Source organism: Bos javanicus, chromosome 13 (assembly GCF_032452875.1).
Source record: "Bos javanicus breed banteng chromosome 13, ARS-OSU_banteng_1.0, whole genome shotgun sequence".
Taxonomy (NCBI): domain Eukaryota; kingdom Metazoa; phylum Chordata; class Mammalia; order Artiodactyla; family Bovidae; genus Bos; species Bos javanicus.
The window spans coordinates 20,335,438-20,356,742 of record NC_083880.1 but is presented as its reverse complement, the minus strand read 5'-3'; the positions used below and the strand labels follow the sequence as shown (position 1 = coordinate 20,356,742).

The following is a 21,305-nucleotide window of genomic DNA, read 5'->3' as shown; positions in this document are numbered from 1 at the left end:
AGTACTTTGGCCACCTGATGCGAAGAGTTGACTCATTGGAAAAGACTCTGATGCTGGGAGGGATTGGGGGCAGGAGGAGAAGGGGACGACAGAGGATGAGATGGCTGGATGGCATCACCGACTCAATGGACATGAGTTTGAGTGAACTCCGGGAATTGGTGATGGGCAGGGAGGCCTAGCGTGCTGCGATTCATGGGGTCGCAAAGAGTTGGACACAACTGAGCGACTGAACTGAACTGAACTGATGATGGCCTAATAGCATGAGTTTGGAAGTGTTGTTTCCTCTACAGTTTTTTGGAATATTTTCAGAAGGATAGGTGTTAATTCTTCTCTAAATATTTGGTAGAATTCCCCTGTGAAGTCATCTGATCCTGGACTTCTGCTTATTGGGAGTTTTAAAATTGCACTTTCAATTTCATTTCTGATAATTGTTCATATTTTCTATTTGTTTTTGTTTTCTTTGAGGTTGTCCATTTTATTGGCCTATAGTTGCTCATGGTAGTCTAATAATCTTTTGTATTTCTATGGTTTGGTTGTAACTTTTGCTTTTTCACTTCTAATTTTATCGATTGGTGTTCTCTCCCTTCTTTTCTTGATGACTCTTGCTAAAAGTTTATCAATTTTGTTTAATTTTTCAAAGAACTAGCTTTTAGTTTCATTGGTCTTTTCTATTTTTTTTCTTTTAGTCTATAATTTATTTCAGCTCTGATTCTTTACGATTTCTTTTATTCTACTAACCTGGGGTTTTATTTGTTCTTTGTAATTGTTTTAGGTATAAGTTAGGTTGTTTAAGATTTTTCTCCTTGCCAGACATAAGCTTGTATTGCTATAAACTTCCCTCTATAGAACTGCTTTAGCTGCATTCCATAGTTTTTGGGTCATAATGTTCTCATTTTCATTTGTCTCTGGGTATTTTTTTATTTCATCTTTGATTTCCTCAGTGAACCATTGGTTGTTTAGTAGCATAATGTTTGGCCTCCATGTACTTGTGTTTTTTGCAGGTTTTTTTTCCTTGTAATTGATTTCTGGCATCACAGCGTCAGACAGTTTGCTTGATATGATTTCAATTTTCTTATATTTAGTGAGGCTTACTTTGTGGCCCAGCATGTGTCCTGGATAATTTCCATGTATACTTGAAAAAGAATGTTTATCTTGATCAAATTGATCTTCATCTTCTATTTGTGACCTGAATATAGGTGGGAGGAAATCCCCAAGTATTCAGATGGTCTCATTTTCTATTGGTGAATAATTCTGGTTAATTCATTTTACCACTCTCCTGAATGACTAGTTTCCCCCTCTGTCTCCTATATTACTATCAGTTTTTACCATGATAAAAAAAAGTATGAACTTGAGTGTGTTTAAGATGTAATGTTGAGGAAACATATTCCTCCTGGAGAACATTCTGTTGAGAATGTTATAACTGTGTATAAGCATCTGAGATTTTTAAAAAATCTTTGGTCAATTGTCTGATTTACACATCATTGTTCTACTGAACGGAGAAGGCAATGGCACCCCACTCCAGTACTCTTAATAAGCTCCAGGTACTACTGTACATTTGGAGAAGGCGATGGCACCCCACTCCAGTACTCTTGCCTGGAAACTCCCATGGACAGAGGAGCCCGGTGGGCTGCAGTCCATGGGGTCGCCAAGAGTCGGACACAACTGAGTGACTTCCCTTTCACTTTTCACTTTCATGCATTGGAGAAGGAAATGGCAACCCACTCCAGTGTTCTTGCCTGGAGAATCCCAGGGATGGTGGAGCCTGGTGGGCTGCTGTCTATGGGGTTGCACAGAGTTAGACATGACTGAAGTGACTTAGCAGCAGCAGCTCTACTAAAAGTGATTCAGTCATTGTGACATTTTAATATGTAACTTTTTCTTCAAAAATTTCTATTGCTCATTAAATGAGGATGAAAGACTATACCTCTTGGTAAGTATGCTTATAAATCAGAAGTCATAGTCAACATTCATTTCTAACACAAAGCATTACTATAATGCATATTTAAGCGTATATTTTGTTTTTATATATTTTATATTTTTGTATAGTTTGTATATTTTAAATTTTTTTTTGTCACTCAGTCGTGTCCGACTCTTTGCAACCCCATGGACACCAGGCTCCTCCATCCATGGGATTTTCTAGGCAAGAGTACTGGAGTGGGTTGCCATTTCCTTCTCCAGGGAATCTTCCCGACCCAGGGATAGAACCCAGGTATCCCGCATTGTAGACAGACGCTTTACCATCTGAGCCACCAGGGAAGTCCTATATTTTGTTTTTGGCTACCCGCAAATTTCAGGAGTCTGAAGGCTGGAATGCCTGATATTCTGCATCTGTGTAAAGGAGAATGTAAGGAAAGACATAGTTGGGTATATGTCATTATTGAACCACTTCTCAGAATGTACTTTCTTTCCAGGAGAATTTGCTAGTGTAGTGAACATGGTTTCCTATCTTGATGCATTTCAAGGGACATAATTTACACATACAAAGCTATTTTAAAAAATAGTTAAGTATACTGAAATATGGATGGATATGCATATGAATTCTGAAATAAAAGTGACTGTGTTTTGCTGCTTTTTTCATAAGGTTGGGGATGATCTGACTTCATTCTTAATATGTTGTTCACAATTTGCAACTCAGTTAGAAGCAGCAGCTAAGGAAGAACATAATGTATGTATTCTATGTAAACTGCCAAGTATGTTACTTAATATTTTAATCGTAAGTTTAAAATGATAAAACAATATAAACTGATAATTACTAATTAAATTATTGTTAGTTATTAGTAACATTTTAGTAAAAAAATACTTAGTTATATTTGCTGTTTGATGTTAAATATGACTATCCAGTCAGCAATATTAGTCTAGGTATGGTGCCTTAAGTTGTTATAAAAGGCATTGGAAAGCATTATTTATCATCATAGGCATTTATTTCTGTGAATTTTCCTTTATTTATAGCATTGAATGGGTCATTAGTATTTTCATATGTAGTATTTACATTTTATTGTTTTTAAAGTGAGTACGGACTGCCAGGAAATTCCCTATGCTTATTCTGATTTCTTTCAGTTAAGCAACTTTTCTTCCTGCCTGAATGTTTGTAATAAAATTTTTCTTTAATAAGTTTTACTTGGTTGTGATTGAGTTTGGTTGTTTTTGTGGCAAAGGTTATCAGTTTAGCATTACATTTTGAAAGTGGTAAATATTGGTATTTTAGACTGTGTGATGGGTTTTGTGTATTCATTTTCTCTCAATCTCCAAAACTAGTTCTTTGCATTTTCCATTAAAAAAAACAAGTAGTAGTGTAATATTTTATATCTTGATTCTTAGATCTTTTAGTATAGCAAAGTTATATTTAAAAAATAATAATGATAATGCTTTTCATTATTGTACTATCTGCTCCGTGGAAAAAATAGTGCTTTTCTGAGAGGAATTTAAATTTTCTTTTCTTACCTATATTAAGAAAATACATGAAATCATAAATGTGAGTTGAGTTTTTTTAATATAGATCTATTAAGGATGGAAAATTCTTTTTTTCCTAGAACTAAACTGCCTTGGCAAGATATACTAAAAACCATCTGTAAATATAAAATTGTTGTGATTTGGATTATAGATTTATAGGTGTATTTTAGTAACTAGTATATTTTGGTGATTAAAAATTTCAAGAGACTTGAATTAGATATTTTATGTTGTAAGAATTTTATTTTTAAGTGTTTTAATTAAAACTTTATTTTCCAGATTTTGGAATCTCTTTTTAAGGTATGTTCAATATATTGCTTACTATAATTTAATACAGAAATGCATATAAATGAAAAAGAGTTTTCTAAGTTTTGAAGAAATGAAAAACAAAAGCTCCCAAACTTGCTACTATATATATTTAAAAATTTTATGTTTCAGTTTTATGTGGCATCAGCTCCATTCTGAACACTAGGATAAAATGATATTTGATGTAGAGCTAATATTTGATACATAGACACACACATACACATAGACATACGGACTCATTTATTTCACTGCAGAAATTAAGTTGTCAATATTTCTTTTTGTTTTCTTTTTTAAAAAGTGGTTTCAGCGACAGGTCAATCAGATGGAAGAGGTAAGCATAGCATTTCTTATTAATTAAATATTTTGTCTCATTTGAAAACCAATTTGAAGTATAAATTTAAGAATTTTAATAACCATTGGTTATAATCTTTTGACTTAGAAAGAGGAGGAATAAATAGGTAGAATAAAATGTTTTTTAGTGATTTATACACAATATTCCTGTATTGTCTGGCTTACTTTGAATTTGACACATTCTTCTAAAATTGAAATGGAATTTTAACTTATTTTTTCCATAATTTACTAAAATAGTAAATAAGTGACACAAGGCCTTATCAACTTAAAGATTTCTCCTGTGTAAAAATTCATAGTATGATATATGCTTATTCATAAAATTTTGTATTTGTTTTTCTTTAAATTTAATGTTACTTTAATGATTTTTTAATACTTTCATTTTCACATTTTTGCCACCAGTTTGAGGAATGCTGGTCCCTATCCTTATGGGCTTTAAATTCCACTTTGAAAAAGATTTTATATATGTTATTAATACAGCAGAATGATTTCCTGGGTAGCTTTAGGGAGTTAGAGAATTATACTAGTTCTACCTTGGCTGTGTTTATTGTTTAGTCCAATTAAAGTTCTGAGAGAAGATGCCTGTGGGGAATGTGCCATACCAGGGACCTGCCAGAAAGCCATCCATGGGGGTGGGTGCTGTTAAAACTTGCTGTAGGTGAATAGTACTAGTTACACAGTGTACTGCCCTAGGATTAAGCAGAGAAATGACAGAACTTGGAAGAAAAGCTTCTTCCTCCTCTAAATTTTCAGGACCCTCTGCTGACAAAGGTTAATACCATGCTGCCTGTCAAGATAGAAATGTTCCACTGCTATAAACAGGGACAATAGAGAGTGTATTTTTGATGACATGCAGTATATGGATAATTGTAGCTGATTGCTATCTCACTAAAGGTTCAGTTTATAACTGGTATCCTCTTATTTGGGATCTTGCCTTTGTCCATAAGGTATTTCTTTATCTCCTGCTTCCCTTCCATTTGTTCTTCATCCCACAGTCTCAGACTTCTAGGACATCACCCAGTACTTCATGCTGTTATATCTTTAATCCCATTCCAGGTTAATGTTCGTAAGGTGAAGTATCTGTTTTAAATTCCCAGTGTTAGAATTTCTCTTTGCTATGCCGCAAAGACTATGGCTTAACTACTTTTTTCCTAACTTATCCTCTCATCCCAAGGATTAACATTCTTTTTTAAATATTTTGAGTTACCTTTAACTGATTCTGCTAAAATTGTTATTTAACTTACTTAAAATCCTTATATATTAAAAAAATAAACAGAAGATTGGATTTGAGTTTTGACATATAAAAACCAACACTTACTGTAATTCTGTTGCTAGGGAGTTGCTCATATAAGTATATTTGTAAAATTAGTATTTCATTATAGTTATAGATTGACAATATAAAATTTATTTAGATATAAGTGAAATGAAGTTTCTTTGAGGTATGGGAGCATAATGAGTATTTCCCAAGTAATTGGATAATTTTATTATTTTTAGATAAGCAAAGATCAAACTTTTTCAGAAGCAGAGTTTCCAACACCTGATAAAACAGTCAGTTTAAGCATTGCACAAATAGTAAAGCAGGTACACAAACTTGAAGAACTGAAAAATCGCCTTAAAGAAGGGTCTAAAGGCAACTTCAGAGAACTGTTGTCTAAACCCAAGTAAGTAAAATGTTAAAAGCATTAAAAGAATTTTAAAAAGTAAGAGTAGGTATATAATTAGTAACGCTTATAAGATAATGATTCAGGTATTATACTGTACATAGAGCTTCTAAATCAAATTCAGTTCAGTTCAGTCGCTCAGTTGTGTCCGACTCTTTGTGACCCCATGAATCGCAGCACACCAGGCCTCCCTGTCCATCACCAACTCCCGGAGTTCACCCAGACTCACGTCCATCGAGTCAGTGATGCCATCCAGCCATCTCATCCTCTGTCGTCCCCTTCTCCTCCTGCCCCCAATCCCTCCCAGCATCAGAGTCTTTTCCAATGAGTCAACTCTTCGCATCAGGTGGCCAAAGTACTGGAGTTTCAGCTTTAGCATCATTCCTTCCAAAGAAATCCCAGGGCTGATCTCCTTCAGAATGGACTGGTTGGATCTCCTTGCAGTCCAAGGGACTCTCAAGAGTCTTCTCCAACACCACAGTTCAAAAGCATCAATTCTTCGGCGCTCAACCTTCTTCACAGTCCAACTCTCACATCCATACATGACCACTGGAAAAACCATAGCCTTGACTAGACGGACCTTTGTTGGCAAAGTAATGTCTCTGCTTTTGAATACGCTGTCTAGGTTGGTCATAACTTTCCTTCCAAGGAGTAAGCGTCTTTTAATTTCATGGCTGCAGTCACCATCTGCAGTGATTTGGGAGCCCAAAAAAATAAAGTCTGACACTGTTTCCACTGTTTCCCGTCTATTTCCCATGAAGTGATGGGACCAGATCAAATTAGAAGATATAATTAGCTCACTCCTACTTGAAATTTTTAGTAGTTTGAAATGGTTCTAGGCACCTATGCCTATTAAAATTCAGTTTAATTAAAAAACCAATTTTTTAGTCATACAACATTTCAAGTGCTTAGTAGCCACATGTAGCTATGGTTTGAAAGTTCTGTTGAACACTACTGGCTTTGAAATATCTGGTTTATAAACTCTTTTCTCAGTTTGATTTGGTGTCTTCCATAAGATATTTAAGGCATAGTGAAATATTTCATTATTCAAGAACACCATTGCTGGTGTTGCATATGAACAGGGATATGTTCCAAAGAATGAATTACTACTTTATAGTTGAGAAAATCCTTTTTTTTTGGTAGGTGGGAGGAAGATTAAAATGATTACAAGAATACTTCTGTTGTCTATTGAGGTTTAGCTCTCTTGAAATGAAGTAGATGAGTAAATCATTGTATAATATCTTCATAGGGTATCTTCATAGAATATATTGTACCTCTGTGGTTATTATTTTTCCTTGAGAACACTTCAGATCTACTCTTTTAGCAATTTCAGGTATATGATAACAGTGGTATTATGAACAGTAAGCACCATGCTGTACATTAGATCTTTAGAACTTTTTCAACTTATAACTGAAAGTTTGTACTTTTTGACCAACATTAGCCCGTCTTCCTAACCCCCTTCAGCCCCTGGCAGCCACCATTTTACTTTCTGGTTCTAAGAATTTGAGTTTTTAGCCTCTGCATGTAAGCGAAATAACACATTTAATCATCTTTCTCTGACTTACTTCACTTGGTGTAACATCATCCAGGTTCATCCATATTGTCACAAATGGCAGCATTTCCTTCTATATTTGACATAAAATACTTTTACTCTGCTTTTATTTCCAACCCAAACTATAATTTTCCTTTTTAAAATTTTTTTAGTTCTAGAAAAAAATGTGCGTGTGTAATTTATATTCTTTGGGCACATACTGTTTTGTTCTTGGTGGTAGTGCCAAATATATGAAGAACCAGGATAATATGGGCACCAACTGATTAGAATAGATATTATCACTGAAACAGGGTCCTGTATGTGCTAAGGATTACTCCTTTAGGTGCTGGCTCCTGGAAAGGTTGAGGGGGCAGGGCAGTTGGCAGAAACTTGAATGGCTCAGGGAAGAGCTATTTTCCAATTGGGTCAGTGGAATCCCAGTGTTACTGTTATATAATACCACTGTATGAATATCAGACCTTTTCTCCCTTAGTGAAAAGTTAGCCTGAACAAAATTGCAGTTTTGAGATATTTCACTTAGTATTATCTGATTTATAATCTTCATAAACTTCATAATTTGCCCAATTATTTCCAATTCATTCTGCTAAACTTCCTCAGTACTTTCTATCCTCTTTCATTGTATCTTAAAACTATTTTTCAAACATACTTTTGTTTATATTATTGGCAAGCAGGCAGCCCCGAAGTAGCAGCATAGTGGTAGCCATGAGACTGGCTTATCATACTTTGGAATATTAGGGTAGTACGGAGACAGTGGGCACAAATGGTGTTGAATTACTTAGGCCAACAGCAAGAGCAAGATCAGCATGGTGTCAGCTCCCTGTGTTCCTTGTTCCACAGGATGACACGGAGCAGAAGGGACCAGGTGACAGGCTAGAGAAGCAATTTGTTGCTGACGTGAAAGGAGAAAAGTCTAAACTAGAGCCATGCATCTTTATAATATCTTATTTTTTATTGTTTTTTATTGGAGTATGGTTGATTTGCAGTGTTGTGTTAGTTTCTGCTGTATGCATCTTTATAGTCTTAATGGAATCCTTCAGCTGGGCTGTAAGGAAGAGAGGGGTAGGAGGCCCCGTGTTCAACTGGAAATAGGGGATAGATGAAAAATAAGTTTGTGTCAGTCTTCCATGAGACAGGAATGAGAAGCTATCTAATGGACTCTCTTCACCAGGCTTATCTTCTCTTTCTCTAGCAGAAATTTTAGGGCATTGAATTAAGATTTGGATCTGGCTGCTGTCAAGTCTTATTTATGTAGACTTTATGAACCTGTGTAATGTTGATAGAGTGCCATGGTAGAGCTTCATTATAGCACTGATTCTCACATGAGGGCTATTTTGTGCCCCAGAAGACATTTGTATGTAGACACTTTGATTGTCACAACTAGGAAGTGGAAGAATGCTACTGGCACTTACTAGGTACAGGTCAGAGACACTGCATTCTAAAATACACAAGACAGGCCCCTACAACAAAGAATTATCCAGTCTAAAATGTCGATAGCCCAAAGCAATTTATAGATTCAATGCAATCCCTATCAAGCTACCAACAGTATTCTTCACAGAGCTAGAACAAATAATTTCACAATTTGTATGGAAATACAGAAAACCTCGAATAGCCAAAGCGATCTTGAGAAAGAAAAATGGAACTGGAGGAATCAACCTACCTGACTTCAGGCTCTACTACAAAGCCACAGTTATCAAGACAGTATGGTACTGGCACAAAGACAGAAATATAGATCAGTGGAACAAAATAGAAAGCCCAGAGATAAATCCACGCACATATGGACACCTTATCTTTGACAAAGGAGGCAAGAATATACAATGGATTAAAGACAATCTCTTTAACAAGTGGTGCTGGGAAATCTGGTCAACCACTTGTAAAAGAATGAAACTAGAACACTTTCTAACACCATATACAAAAATAAACTCAAAATGGATTAAAGATCTCAACGTAAGACCAGAAACTATAAAACTCCTAGAGGAGAACATAGGCAAAACACTCTCTGATATACATCACAGCAGGATCCTCTATGACCCACCTCCCAGAATATTGGAAATAAAAACAAAAATAAATGGGACCTAATTAAACTTAAAAGCTTCTGCACATCAAAGGAAACTATTAGCAAGGTGAAAAGACAGCCTTCAGAATGGGAGAAAATAATAGCAAATGAAGCAACCGACAAACAACTAATCTCAAAAATATACAAGCAACTCCTACAGCTCAACTCCAGAAAAATAAATGACCCAATCAAAAAATGGGCCAAAGATCTAAATAGACATTTCTCCAAAGAAGACATACAGATGGCTAACAAACACATGAAAAGATGCGCAACATCACTCATTATCAGAGAAATGCAAATCAAAACCACTATGAGATACCATTTCACACCAGTCAGAATGGCTGCGATCCAAAAGTCTACAAATAATAAATGCTGGAGAGGGTGTGGAGAAAAGGGAACCCTCTTACACTGTTGGTGGGAATGCAAACTAGTACAGCCACTATGGAGAACAGTGTGGAGATTCCTTAAAAAACTGGAAATAGAACTGCCTTATGATCCAGCAATCCCACTGCTGGGCATACACACTGAGGAAACCAGAAGGGAAAGAGACACGTGTACCCCAATGTTCATCACAGCACTGTTTATAATAGCCAGGACATGGAAGCAACCTAGATGTCCATCAGCAGATGGATAAGAAAGCTGTGGTACATATACACAATGGAGTATTACTCAGCCATTAAAAAGAATACATTTGAATCAGTTCTAATGAGGTGGATGAAACTGGAGCCTATTATACAGAGTGAAGTAAGCCAGAAGGAAAAACACCAATACAGTATACTAACGCATATATATGGAATTTAGAAAGATGGTAACGATAACCCTGTATACGAGACAGCAAAAGAGACACTGATGTATAGAACAGTCTTATGGACTCTGTGGGAGAGGGAGAGGGTGGGAAGATTTGGGAGAATGGCATTGAAACATCTGAAATGTCATGTATGAAATGAGATGTCAGTCCAGGTTCAATGCACGATGCTGGATGCTTGGGGCTGGTGCACTGGGACGACCCAGAGGGATGGTATGGGGAGGGAGGAGGGAGGAGGGTTCAGGATGGGGAACACATGTATACCTGTGGTGGATTCTTTTTTAAAATAAAAAATAAAAGAAATAAAAAAATTTAAAAAAAAGAAAAAAAAAATGTCGATAGTACTGGGGTTGAGAAATCCATCCTGTAGAGATCTCTTCTTTTTTTACTTCTTTCTTGTCCCCTATTGTTTGACAACAAATAATATACCTAATAGTTTTATTGTGAATTAATGATTAGCTACCAATTTAACTTCATAAGTTATTAATTTGATTATTCATGTGTAAGTTTTCCTGTCAAGATTGTTACTTTCTTAAGATCAGAACCAGTCATGCACATCTACATATTTCCTATCACATGTAATAAATAGTAAATAAATATGAGTTTTTATGGATACCTTAATTCAACTCATTTGTTCCCTTATCCCTAACCATATCTGGTATAGTAACTTATCCTAGTAAAACTTTCCGTTTAATCAACAACCATTTTGTTACATTAAACATTAACAAAACCCTTTCATTTTACAGTGTTAAAATAGAAAATACCCGTCGTTGGTAGAGGCTACTATTTATTATGCAGTAACTTCATTGATCTTTCCATATGTCAATGACTAGACTTAAAGGAATGAAGGGAATGATACTTGTGTTGGCTTCAATGGGAACTGCATAACAGAGCCTTGGTTCAGAGGTTCAGTTATAAATTCACCTGTGCTATCTATTATGAAGCATAGGATTAATTTCATATGTTAATACTTGAAATTTAAGCATCAGATGTGTGCTAGGTATTTTCCTAGTAACTTTATGTGTGTCTTTTGGTCCTATAACTACTTTATGAAATAGGTACCCTAATACCCAATTTTGATAGATTAAGAAACTGAGGCTCAGGTTAAATGACTTACCCAAGATCACATAGTTAGTAAATGGATAAAATAGGTTTTGAGCCAAGCAGTCTGACTCTAGAACTTGTGCTCTTAACAATTGATTACATATTAATAATACATTGATATAAAGAAATGTCATGCTTATACCAAATATATTTTTACTAGTTTCATTTATGTGGTTGTTGGTATACCTAATTATATTCATAGAATACGTCATATACATGGTATGCCTAATTATATTCATGGAATATGCCCAGTTATATTCATGGAATACACTCTGTCAATATATAGAATTCATAGAATTACATAGTTTGATACTTTTTACTTATTTACTAGATAATTTACCTTAATGTCTGAATAAAGGTTAAAGAAAACATTAAATTTTATTTTACAAACTGCATATGTCTAGAACATATATTCTGGTTCTTAAGTGTAATTTAAATTGTTTGATAATATGTTTTATTTATTTAAATATTAACAGGGATAGTGGAATTCCACCAGAAGATGTGCAAACTTATGAAACTGTGAAGCAGAAAATTGAAGGTGATATTTTGCTCAAGTCCAGGCTTTATAGGGTTTCCTAAATACACTAACATTTTGAGATTTAAAGTGTAAAAATTTATAGCCATATAAATTATACAATGATAAAGATATTCAGTAGTAATTGATCTTTTCAGTACAAGGTCTTATGTTTCAAATTCTGGGAGTATACAAAATTAATAAAACTTGGTTTTTACCCTCAAAATCCACAACATGGCATGGATACAAGCATATTATGTATTATCTTAATATAGTGTAATGCATGAAAAAGATGTGTGTTATTTGCCATGATTCCATAGAAAGGAGCCAGCTTGTTCAGCTTGAGAGACTTAAGGTTTTATGCAACCTTAAAGGGCTTCCCTGGTGGCCTCAGTGGTATAGAATCTGCCTTCCAGTGCAGGAGATGTGGATTTCATCCCGGGATCTGCAACATCCCTTGCAGAAGGAAATGGCAACCCATTCCAGTTTTCTTGCCTGGGAAATCCCATGGCAAAGGAGTCTGGAGGGCTACAATCCATGGGGTTGCAGAGTCAAACACAATGTTGTGACTAAACAACAACAACAATGGATCAGTAAGATTTTGTCAAGTGTAGAAGGGAGATATTTGGTATTTTAAGAAGAGGGTATAGCATGAGAAACAGCATGAATAGGGAATTACCGCGTGTGTGCGCTCAGTTGCTCCAGTCATGTCCAACTCTGCGACCCCATGGACCACAGCCCTCTAGGCTCCTCTGTCCATGGGATTCTCCAGGCAAGAATACTGGAGTGGGTTGCCATGTGCTCCTCCAGAGTATCTTCCTAACTCAAGGATCAAACCTGCATTTCCTCTGTCTCCTCCATTGGCAGGTGGGTTCTTATCACTAGTGCTACCTTACTACTGGTATGGTATTCAAGTACGGAGTAATAGGAAGGGATAAGATAGGAGAAAGCCTATGCCAAGGGATTAGATTCTGTGCTAAGGAACACTTTCTCCCCCCCACCCCCGCCAATATATTTAATTAGAGAATCATTGAAGACTTTTTTATAGGGAAGTGGCATGTTGAATTTTAGATTATTCTGGCCACATTGAGAAGGTAGATTTGGGGGTTGGGAGTAAGAAAGGGAAGTTAACTGTTGTATCTTAAATGTGTGATAAGTGCCTGTTGCTGCTGCTAAGTCGCTTCAGTCATGTCCGACTGTGCAACCCCATGGACTGCAGACTACCAGGTTCCTCTGTCCATGGGATTTTCCAGGCAAGAGTACTGGAGTGGGTTGCCATTGCCTTCTCCTGTAACTGCATAGTGATGCACCAATTCAACTGTATTAGAGTACAAATAAGAGAGGAAAGGGGGCAGATTTGGATATGAAAGGAAGGGAGATTAGATGATGGTAATCATAACTGGGAGAATATAAGAGGAAAAGCAAGTTTTGTTGAGAAAATGGTGAGTTCACATCACTCAGTTGTTACGCACATTGTTTTAGATGTTACAATTTGTTGCCTGATTCAGAGAATCTACAATATTGGCAGCTTTGTTGCTTTTCTTAGACTTTTTGTGTTCTCTTTTTAAAAAATATTTACTTACATTTGGTTGTGCTGGGTCTTCATTGCTGTGCAGGATTTTCTCCAGTTGGAGAGAGCTGGGGCTACTCTCCAGGTGCAGTGCACAGGCTTCTCTTTGTGGCAGAGCATGCCTGGGCTTCAGTAGTTGTGACTTACAGGCTCCTGAGTTCAGACTCAGTAGTTGTGGTGCAGGCTCAGTTGCTCTGCTCCATGCAGCATCTTCCCCAACCAGCGATTGAACCTGTGTCTCCTGCACTGGCAAGCAAATTCTTTACCAGTGAGCCACCAGGGAAGCCCAGGAATTTTCTCTTGAATGAGTTATTTAAAAAAATATGAAATTTAAATTCAATTGATATATATGATTGATATTGAAACTTATAACTATTAATTATTTCAGAATTCATAAAAACACACTCAACTGAAGAAATTACAGATGTTTCTGTGACTGAGCCACGTAAGTTTCTACTCATTAAACATCATTGTATTAATAACTTCTGTTATGTGTATTTCTATAATTTTCTATAATTTAAAATAATACTTGTTAAGTTAAAACATAAATTCCCCGGAGTTTGGAGCCATACAGTTGAGCTGGCTATCAAGTAAATATTGAAATTCTTAGTTAGCTACTGCCTACCAAAAATACTGTTTTTTTTTTAATAGACTCATTTTTAAGGAGTTCCATATTATTACTTGGCGTGGAGGATTTTTAATTATGATTAGAATATGCTACAAAAGTGTTTCAGAGGTGGTAGACCTTTGAGGAAGGAGCAGTGATAAATTTAAGAGGTCATTTGTAGACTCTGTTACTGTGAATTACAGATCATCCCATATACACTTATACTTTGTAGCTGAGTACCTATCAATTCATGAATATAAAGAGCTGCTAGAATTCAAACTTCTGACTACTTATCAACAGAAAGGAGAAACTGCCTTTTTTATGTCTTAATACTGAGGAGAATTTTCAAACAATCATGTTATGTGTGCTGTGGAATACTGTTTTGGAAGTGGAAAATAAGACTTGGTTGGAAAAAGTTGATGGTAATCCTGTTCTTTCAGCTTCAGCTATAAACTCTAACAGTGTCATGTTTAAATGAAGGCCTGCTATACGTTCTATAGTACTCCCAAGATCTATAGAGACTTCTGGTTTGAGGCAGCCCTGACTGAGTAGGTTGGATAGAAAGATATCTAGAGCTTTGGAGTAGACAGTAAAAGTCTCTCTCTGCTTTAGGGGGAACCATTTGCATGTCTGTAGAGCTCGCTCTTCCTCAATCTATGCCACTGTCTTCTGTCTACTACTGTGCCCTGTGAATTCTAGCTGCTTTGGCCTCTCCAGTCTTTAAACCTTGTCTGTGAACTCAAGACCAGTAACTTTATATGGGTTTCCCTTCCTTATGCTGTGGTCTGGAACTTCAGGCAGTAAGGTAGGGTCATCATTGAGCAGTTCTTTGTTTTCCTTCTGTGAGGGATTACTGCCTTGTCCCTTCTGTTTTCTGAATACTATATCGTATATTTGTCCAGTTTTTAATAGGTTTAAAGTGAAAGTGTAACTCTGGTCCCTGATGCACCATCATGGACAAAAACAGAGGTCTCTGTGCCCACTTATAGACCAAGGGAACACATCTTCTAATCACAAAACCATTCTAAAATAGTAAAATTTTTACTATTTTTACAAGTAAAAATTTTACTCATAATTTTTAAGGAAAAATTTGGCTACTTTAAAATAATTTTTAAACCACTTTGTTAACCAGAGACACTCTGCTCAGAAAAGGGTCTTAACTATAATAGAACAGTTCAATGAGACTTGGAGTCTCTGATCTTTTTTCTTCTGTTTTAAGGTAATTCATAATGAGGTCTTGAGGAAGAGCAATTGGATGATTTTCCAAGCTGTTCCATTTGGCAATGGATATGTAATATTCTCATCTACACGTTCTATGCTACTGAGTTGAAATTCCTGAACTAGTAGAATTGTAGATATGGACCCATTTTAGGGGCTGCCATAACAAATCGCCATAGACTAGTGGATTAAGCAATAGAAATGTATTTCTCATGGTTCTGGAGGCTGAGAAGTTCAAATCAGGGTTCCATCCTGGTCAGGTTCTGATGAGAGCTTCCTTCCTGTATTGCAGATGGACATCTTCTTGCTGTGTCCTTAAATAATGGAGAGACCACGAAGAGAGAGCAAGCAAGCTCTCTTGTGTCTCACATGGCTCCATTCTCATGATTTAATAATCTCTCAAAGACCCCATCTCTAATTATTATTGTATTGGAGATTAGGATTTTAACATGAATTTGGGTGAACACAAATACTCAGTCCATAGCAGGGTCCTTTCTCCCTCTTGAGAACTGTTTTTCAGATTGTGACATAAATAATACTTGATTTCTTTGTAAACTTTTACTGTATACAGGACATAATTTAAAATTATGTGCTATGCTTTTATTGGATTAATTTTAAAATATTGTTTGTTATACCATATTACTTTCTGTATAAGCATTATTAAATACTTTCTTACCTATAAGAAATTCTGAATTTTATTCTTCTAAAGCTGACTTCTTCCAGTATACTCTGAATATTCAGGGAGTACTGACCCTCCCAAAGCAAGGTCTCTGGTTTACTTAGCATCTTGATATACTTAATTTATTTGGTCCCCTTGTTATATGTTGCACATTTCTGCTGTTTCCTCGTTGTTTGGTTCTCACATATAGCAGTGAGTTTTGTCAGCATATACATATAGCCCCTCCCATTTGTAATACCTTTAAATGTTTTCCTTTTTTTTTTTTTTAACAATAGAAACTTCTCCTGTAACTAATCAATTGAATACCATGTTGAAAATATTTGAAAATCAGGCAAATAAATTAGAAAGGTAAGCTTCTAAAATAACTCCTTTTCCTCATTATAAATACAAGTACATATTTATTTCAGATAAATTGGAAACAGAAAATAAAACTACTGTTAAAAATTTTAATTTTGCTAATTTTTATGATATGTTTAATTTTGAAGCTTAAAATTATAATCATACAGAATGTGAAGCTGTATGACCACAACAGAAAATAGTATGTCAATTCCTCAAAAAATATGATTCGTTTTTTTGGATCATGAGGTAGAGATAAAACAATTTCATTTCTGGGAATGTAACCCCCCAAATTGAAATTACAGTCTTGAAGAGAGATTTGTACAGCCATGTTCACTGTAGCATCATTAAAAATAGCAAAGATGTGGAAGCAACCCAAGTATCCAGTAGTGGATGAAGATGTGTTGTATACATACAATGGAATATTATTCAGTCTTAAAAAGGAAAGAAATTCTAACATATGGTACAACACGGATGAATCTTGAGGACCTTAATGCTGAGTAATTATAAGCCCGTCGTAAAAGACAAAATTGTGTGATTTCACTTATGAGGCATTTTAAGTAGTCAAATTCACCCAGAGAGAAAATAGAATGGTGATTGCAAGGAGGGATGAGGAATGGGAAGTTCTTTTTTAATGGGTATAGAGTTTCAGTTTTGCAAGATGAAAAGAGTGCTGAGAACTCAGAATAGTCAAAGAACTCTTAAGAAGAACAAAGTCGGAGGTCTCATACTTCATTAATTTTAGCTCTGTATACACCTATAGTACTCAAGACAATGTAATATTGGTGTAAGGATAAACCTATATAGATCAGTGGGCTAGAATGAATGGAAATAATGTCCAGAAATAAATCATTACATTTATGGTTAACTGATTATCAACATGGAGGTCAAGACCATTCAGTAAGGAAAGAATAATTTTTTTTTAATAACTGCTTAGAGAACTGAATATCCATATGCAAAAGAATGAAGTTGGATCCTTTTCTTTGTGCCATGCACAGAAATTAATTCAAAATACCAGATGTAAATTTCATAGCTAAAATTAAACCTTTTAAATATAGGAGTAAATATTTTTACTTAGAGTTAGCCAATGGTTTCTTAAGATATCAAAAGAACAACCAACTAAAGAAAAAATAAATGAACTTAAAAATTAAAAACTTGTGCTGCAAATAATACCATTAAGAACATGAGAAGACAATTCATAGAATGTGGAAACTGTTCATAAATCATGTATCTGATATGGAACTTAGACCCAGAATATATACAAGAACTCTTAACCTCTATCATAAAGATAAATAATCATATTTGACAATGGGCAAATAATCCAAATAAGTATTTTGCCACACAATATATACAAAGGGTCAATAAGCACAGGAAAAGATACTGAACATAATTAGTTACTAGGGAATCAAAACTATAGTCATATACATCTTCGTATCCACTAGCACTGTGATGGCTATAATATCAATGAAAACAATTGGCAGTAACCAGTATTGGCAAGGATATAGAGAAATTGGGACCCTCATACATTGCTGGTGAGAATTTAAGTGGTACATCTGCTATGGAATAGTTGCTAGTTGCTCAAAATGTTAAATATACAGTTGACATATGACTAAGAAATTCTGTTTCTATATTTATACCTAATAGAAATGAAAATACTTGTCCACACAAAAACTTGTACAAGTATGTTTATAGTAGCATTATTCATAGTGGCCAAAAAGTGGAAACAACCCAAATGCCCACAAACTGATAAATGAATTAATAAAGTGATTATATCCATACAATGGAATGTTATTTGACAATAAAAGGAACACAATACTAATACGTGTTACAAACATTATGCTAGGTATAAGAAAACAGTCTCAAAAGACCAATATTTTGTAATTCTTTTTATGTGAAATATATAGTGACAGAAAATAGACTTGTGACTGCCAGGACTGAGGTAGTGCTGGGAGAAATGGTGAGTGAGTGCTAATGGCTACCACATTTCTTTCTGGAGCAATTAAAATGTGCTAAAATTAGATAGTGGTAATAGTTACTGTTGGGCTTTCCCGGTGGCTCAGCAGTAAAGAATCTACCTGAAATGCAGGAGACACAGGTTCGATCCCTGGGTCAGGAAGATCTCCTAGAGAAGGAAATGGCAACCTACTCCAGTATTCTTGCCTGGAGAATCCCAGGGACAGAGGTGCCTGGTTGGCTACAGTCCATGGGTTCGGAAAAGAGTTCAATACAGCTCAGTAACTAAACAACAATTGTTACTCAGTGAATATATTAAAAGGTATTGAATTGTATAAAGTGAGTTAATTTTATAGTATGTTAATCATAATAAAACTTTAAAAAATTCTGATTATAATTAATAAAAAGCTCATTAGTCCAAAAAATAGTTTATCTGTACGATGGAACAGTTGTCAGCAAGCTGCAGTCCATGAGTTTGATATTTGGCAAAACTAATACAATTATGTAAAGTTTAAAAAAAAAAATCTAGCCTGAAGCTTGTTTCTGTTTATAAAGTTTTGTTAAAACACAGCCATATCCACTGCAGAGCTGGCTGGTAGTGACAAGACTAACTGGTTTGTAAAGTGTAAAAGACTCACTATCTGGCTCTTTACAGAAAAAGTTTGCCAACTCTTGATATGGAATAAGAAATTGTATTTAAAGGGAGTGAGAGGAATCTATGTTTACCTATATAAATAGATCTCAGAAGTTGTGTTAAGTGAAAAAATTGTTGAGAACATATCCAGTGATGTCATTTATATGAAAAAGGAAACAAAACAAACATCCAGCTCATTAAGAAAAGTGTACAATAGGTATATAAAGTGTCATAAATCCATGGAACAAGTTTTGGAAAGATATACAGCAATCGAACAGTATCTCTAGGAAGAACACTGAAATTTTGGAATGCTAGTCAAAGTATACTCTAACCTTATTTATATTAATTTTTTTTACATAGAAAATACATGATATTACATAAATAAAAATAAAAATTTAAAATTATATTTTTGGTTTGCTTTTCAGAGCTATGAATGAGCAACTGATGTTAGAGGCTGTAAGTATAGTGCTCTCAGTTTGAATTTGCACTTTGTCCTTGATGTTGCTGATAGATGCTTAGTTTATTCAAGAGATTTTTATGCATATGAGAGCTGGAAATTTTTGTCTATTCTTTTGATTTTAGTAGACTTTATTAAATCACTCAGAAACACTTGACTTGAAATACTGAACTATAATATCCCACAGTCTCTGAATTTCCATTGTCAATCATAGTACCTTTGCCTCTTTCAGCACCTGTTATAACTTCACTATGCAGATTAATACCAGTGGTTCATGATTTCTATGAGTTAAAAAAGACTTTTTTACTTTAATAATCAAGTACCCGAATAACCTCTCCATATTGATATGTTTGCTTTTCATTATTAATGAAGTTATAATACTTGTTTTTAGAAATACACACAGATTCAAAGTGATCTCCAAGTATTATCAGAGGAGAAATTAATGCTGGAAAATGAACTACAAAAGTTGAAAAGTACAGAGGTTAGTTAATTTTAGTGTCTGAAAATGGCATACATACCAGTACTAATAATTGATAGCCTGTGCTCAGTTATGTCCGACTCTTTGCAGCCCCATGAACTGTAGCCTTCTAGGCTCCTCTGTCTGAAATTTTCCTAGCAAAAATACTGGATCTGGTTGCTATTCCCTACTCGAGGGGCTCTTCTCTACCCAGGGATTCAACCTGGGTCTCTTATGTCTTCTGCATTGGAAGACAGATTCTTTCTTACTAGCACCATTTGAGAAGCTCTATTAATTGGCAGCAACTGTGTTTTGAAAGAAGGCAATGGCACCCCACTCCAGCACTCTTGCCTGGAAAATCCCATGGACGGAGGAGCCTGGTGGGCTGCAGTCCATGGGGTTGCAAAGAGTCGGACACGACTGAAGCGACTTAGCAGCAGCAGCAGTGCTTTGAAAAAAAAAGAATGCTATGTTCTAAATTACCACCAGTCAGTTCAGTCGCTCAGTCATGTCTGACTCTTTGCAACCCAACGGACTGCAGCACGCCAGGCCTCCCTGTCCATCAAATCCCAGAGCCTACTCAAACTCATGTCCATTGCATCGGTGATGCCATCCAACCCTCTCATCCTCTGTCATCCTCTTCTCTTCCCGCCTTCAATCTTGCCCAGCATCAGGGTTTTTTCCAATGAGTTGGTTTGTATCAGGTGAACAAGGTGTTGGAGTTTCAGCTTCAGCATCAGTCCTTCCAATGAACACCCAGGACTGATCTCCTTTAGAATGGACTGGTTGGATCTCCTTGCAGTCCAAGGGACTCTCAAGAGTCTTCTCCAACACCACAGTTCAAAAGCATCAATTCTTCGGTGCTCAGCTTTCTTCACAGTCCAACTGTCACATCCATACATGACCACAGGAAAAACCATAGCCTTGACTACACAGACCTTTGTTGGCAAAGTAATGTCTCTGCTTTTGAATATGCTATCTAGGTTGGTCATAACTTTCCTTCCAAGGAGGAAGCATCTTTTAATTTCATGGCTGCAGTCACCATCTGCAGTGATTTTGGAGCCCAGAAAAATAAAGTCTGATGCTGTGTCCACTGTTTCCCCATCTATTTCCCATGAAGTGATGGGACTGGATGCCATGATCTTCGTTTTCTGAATGTTGAGGTTTAAGCCAACTTTTTCACTCTCCACTTTCAGTTTCATCAAGAGGCTTTTTATTTCCTCTTCACTTTCTGCCATAAGGGTGGTGTCATCTGCGTATCTGACGTTATTGATATTTCTCCCGGCAATCTTGATTCCAGCTTGTGTTTCTTCCAGTCCAGCATTTCTCCTGATGTACTCTGCATAGAAGTTAAATAAGCAGGGTAACAATATACAGCCTTGACGTACTCCTTTTCCTATTTGGATCCAGTCTGTTGTTCCATGTGCAGTTCTAACTGTTTCTTCCTGACCTGCATACAAATTTCTCAAGAGGCAGATCAGGTGGTCTGGTATTCCCATCTCTTTCAGAATTTCCCACAGTTTATTGTGATCCACACAGTCAAAGGCTTTGGCATAATCAATAAAGCAGAAATAGATATTTTTCTGGAACTCTCTTGCTTTTTC

At 35.8% G+C, this 21,305-nt stretch overlaps 1 protein-coding gene across 18 annotated transcripts in view; it reads left to right on the top strand.

The window, feature by feature from the left end:
- The window catches only part of CCDC7 (coiled-coil domain containing 7), a 268,190-nt gene that overhangs the window by 8,090 nt on the left and 238,795 nt on the right, over nt 1-21,305 (top strand). For 17 of the 18 annotated variants that reach the window (XM_061435930.1, XM_061435937.1, XM_061435938.1 and 14 more), the window contains exons 4-12: nt 2,582-2,665; nt 3,727-3,747; nt 4,052-4,084; nt 5,596-5,762; nt 11,753-11,814; nt 13,749-13,805; nt 16,140-16,212; nt 19,213-19,243; nt 19,636-19,725. In XM_061435930.1, coding sequence (XP_061291914.1) covers nt 2,582-2,665; nt 3,727-3,747; nt 4,052-4,084; nt 5,596-5,762; nt 11,753-11,814; nt 13,749-13,805; nt 16,140-16,212; nt 19,213-19,243; nt 19,636-19,725 — 618 coding nt within the window. The remainder of the gene's footprint in view (nt 1-2,581; nt 2,666-3,726; nt 3,748-4,051; nt 4,085-5,595; nt 5,763-11,752; nt 11,815-13,748; nt 13,806-16,139; nt 16,213-19,212; nt 19,244-19,635; nt 19,726-21,305) is intronic. The other variant, XM_061435932.1, reaches the window with a different exon arrangement.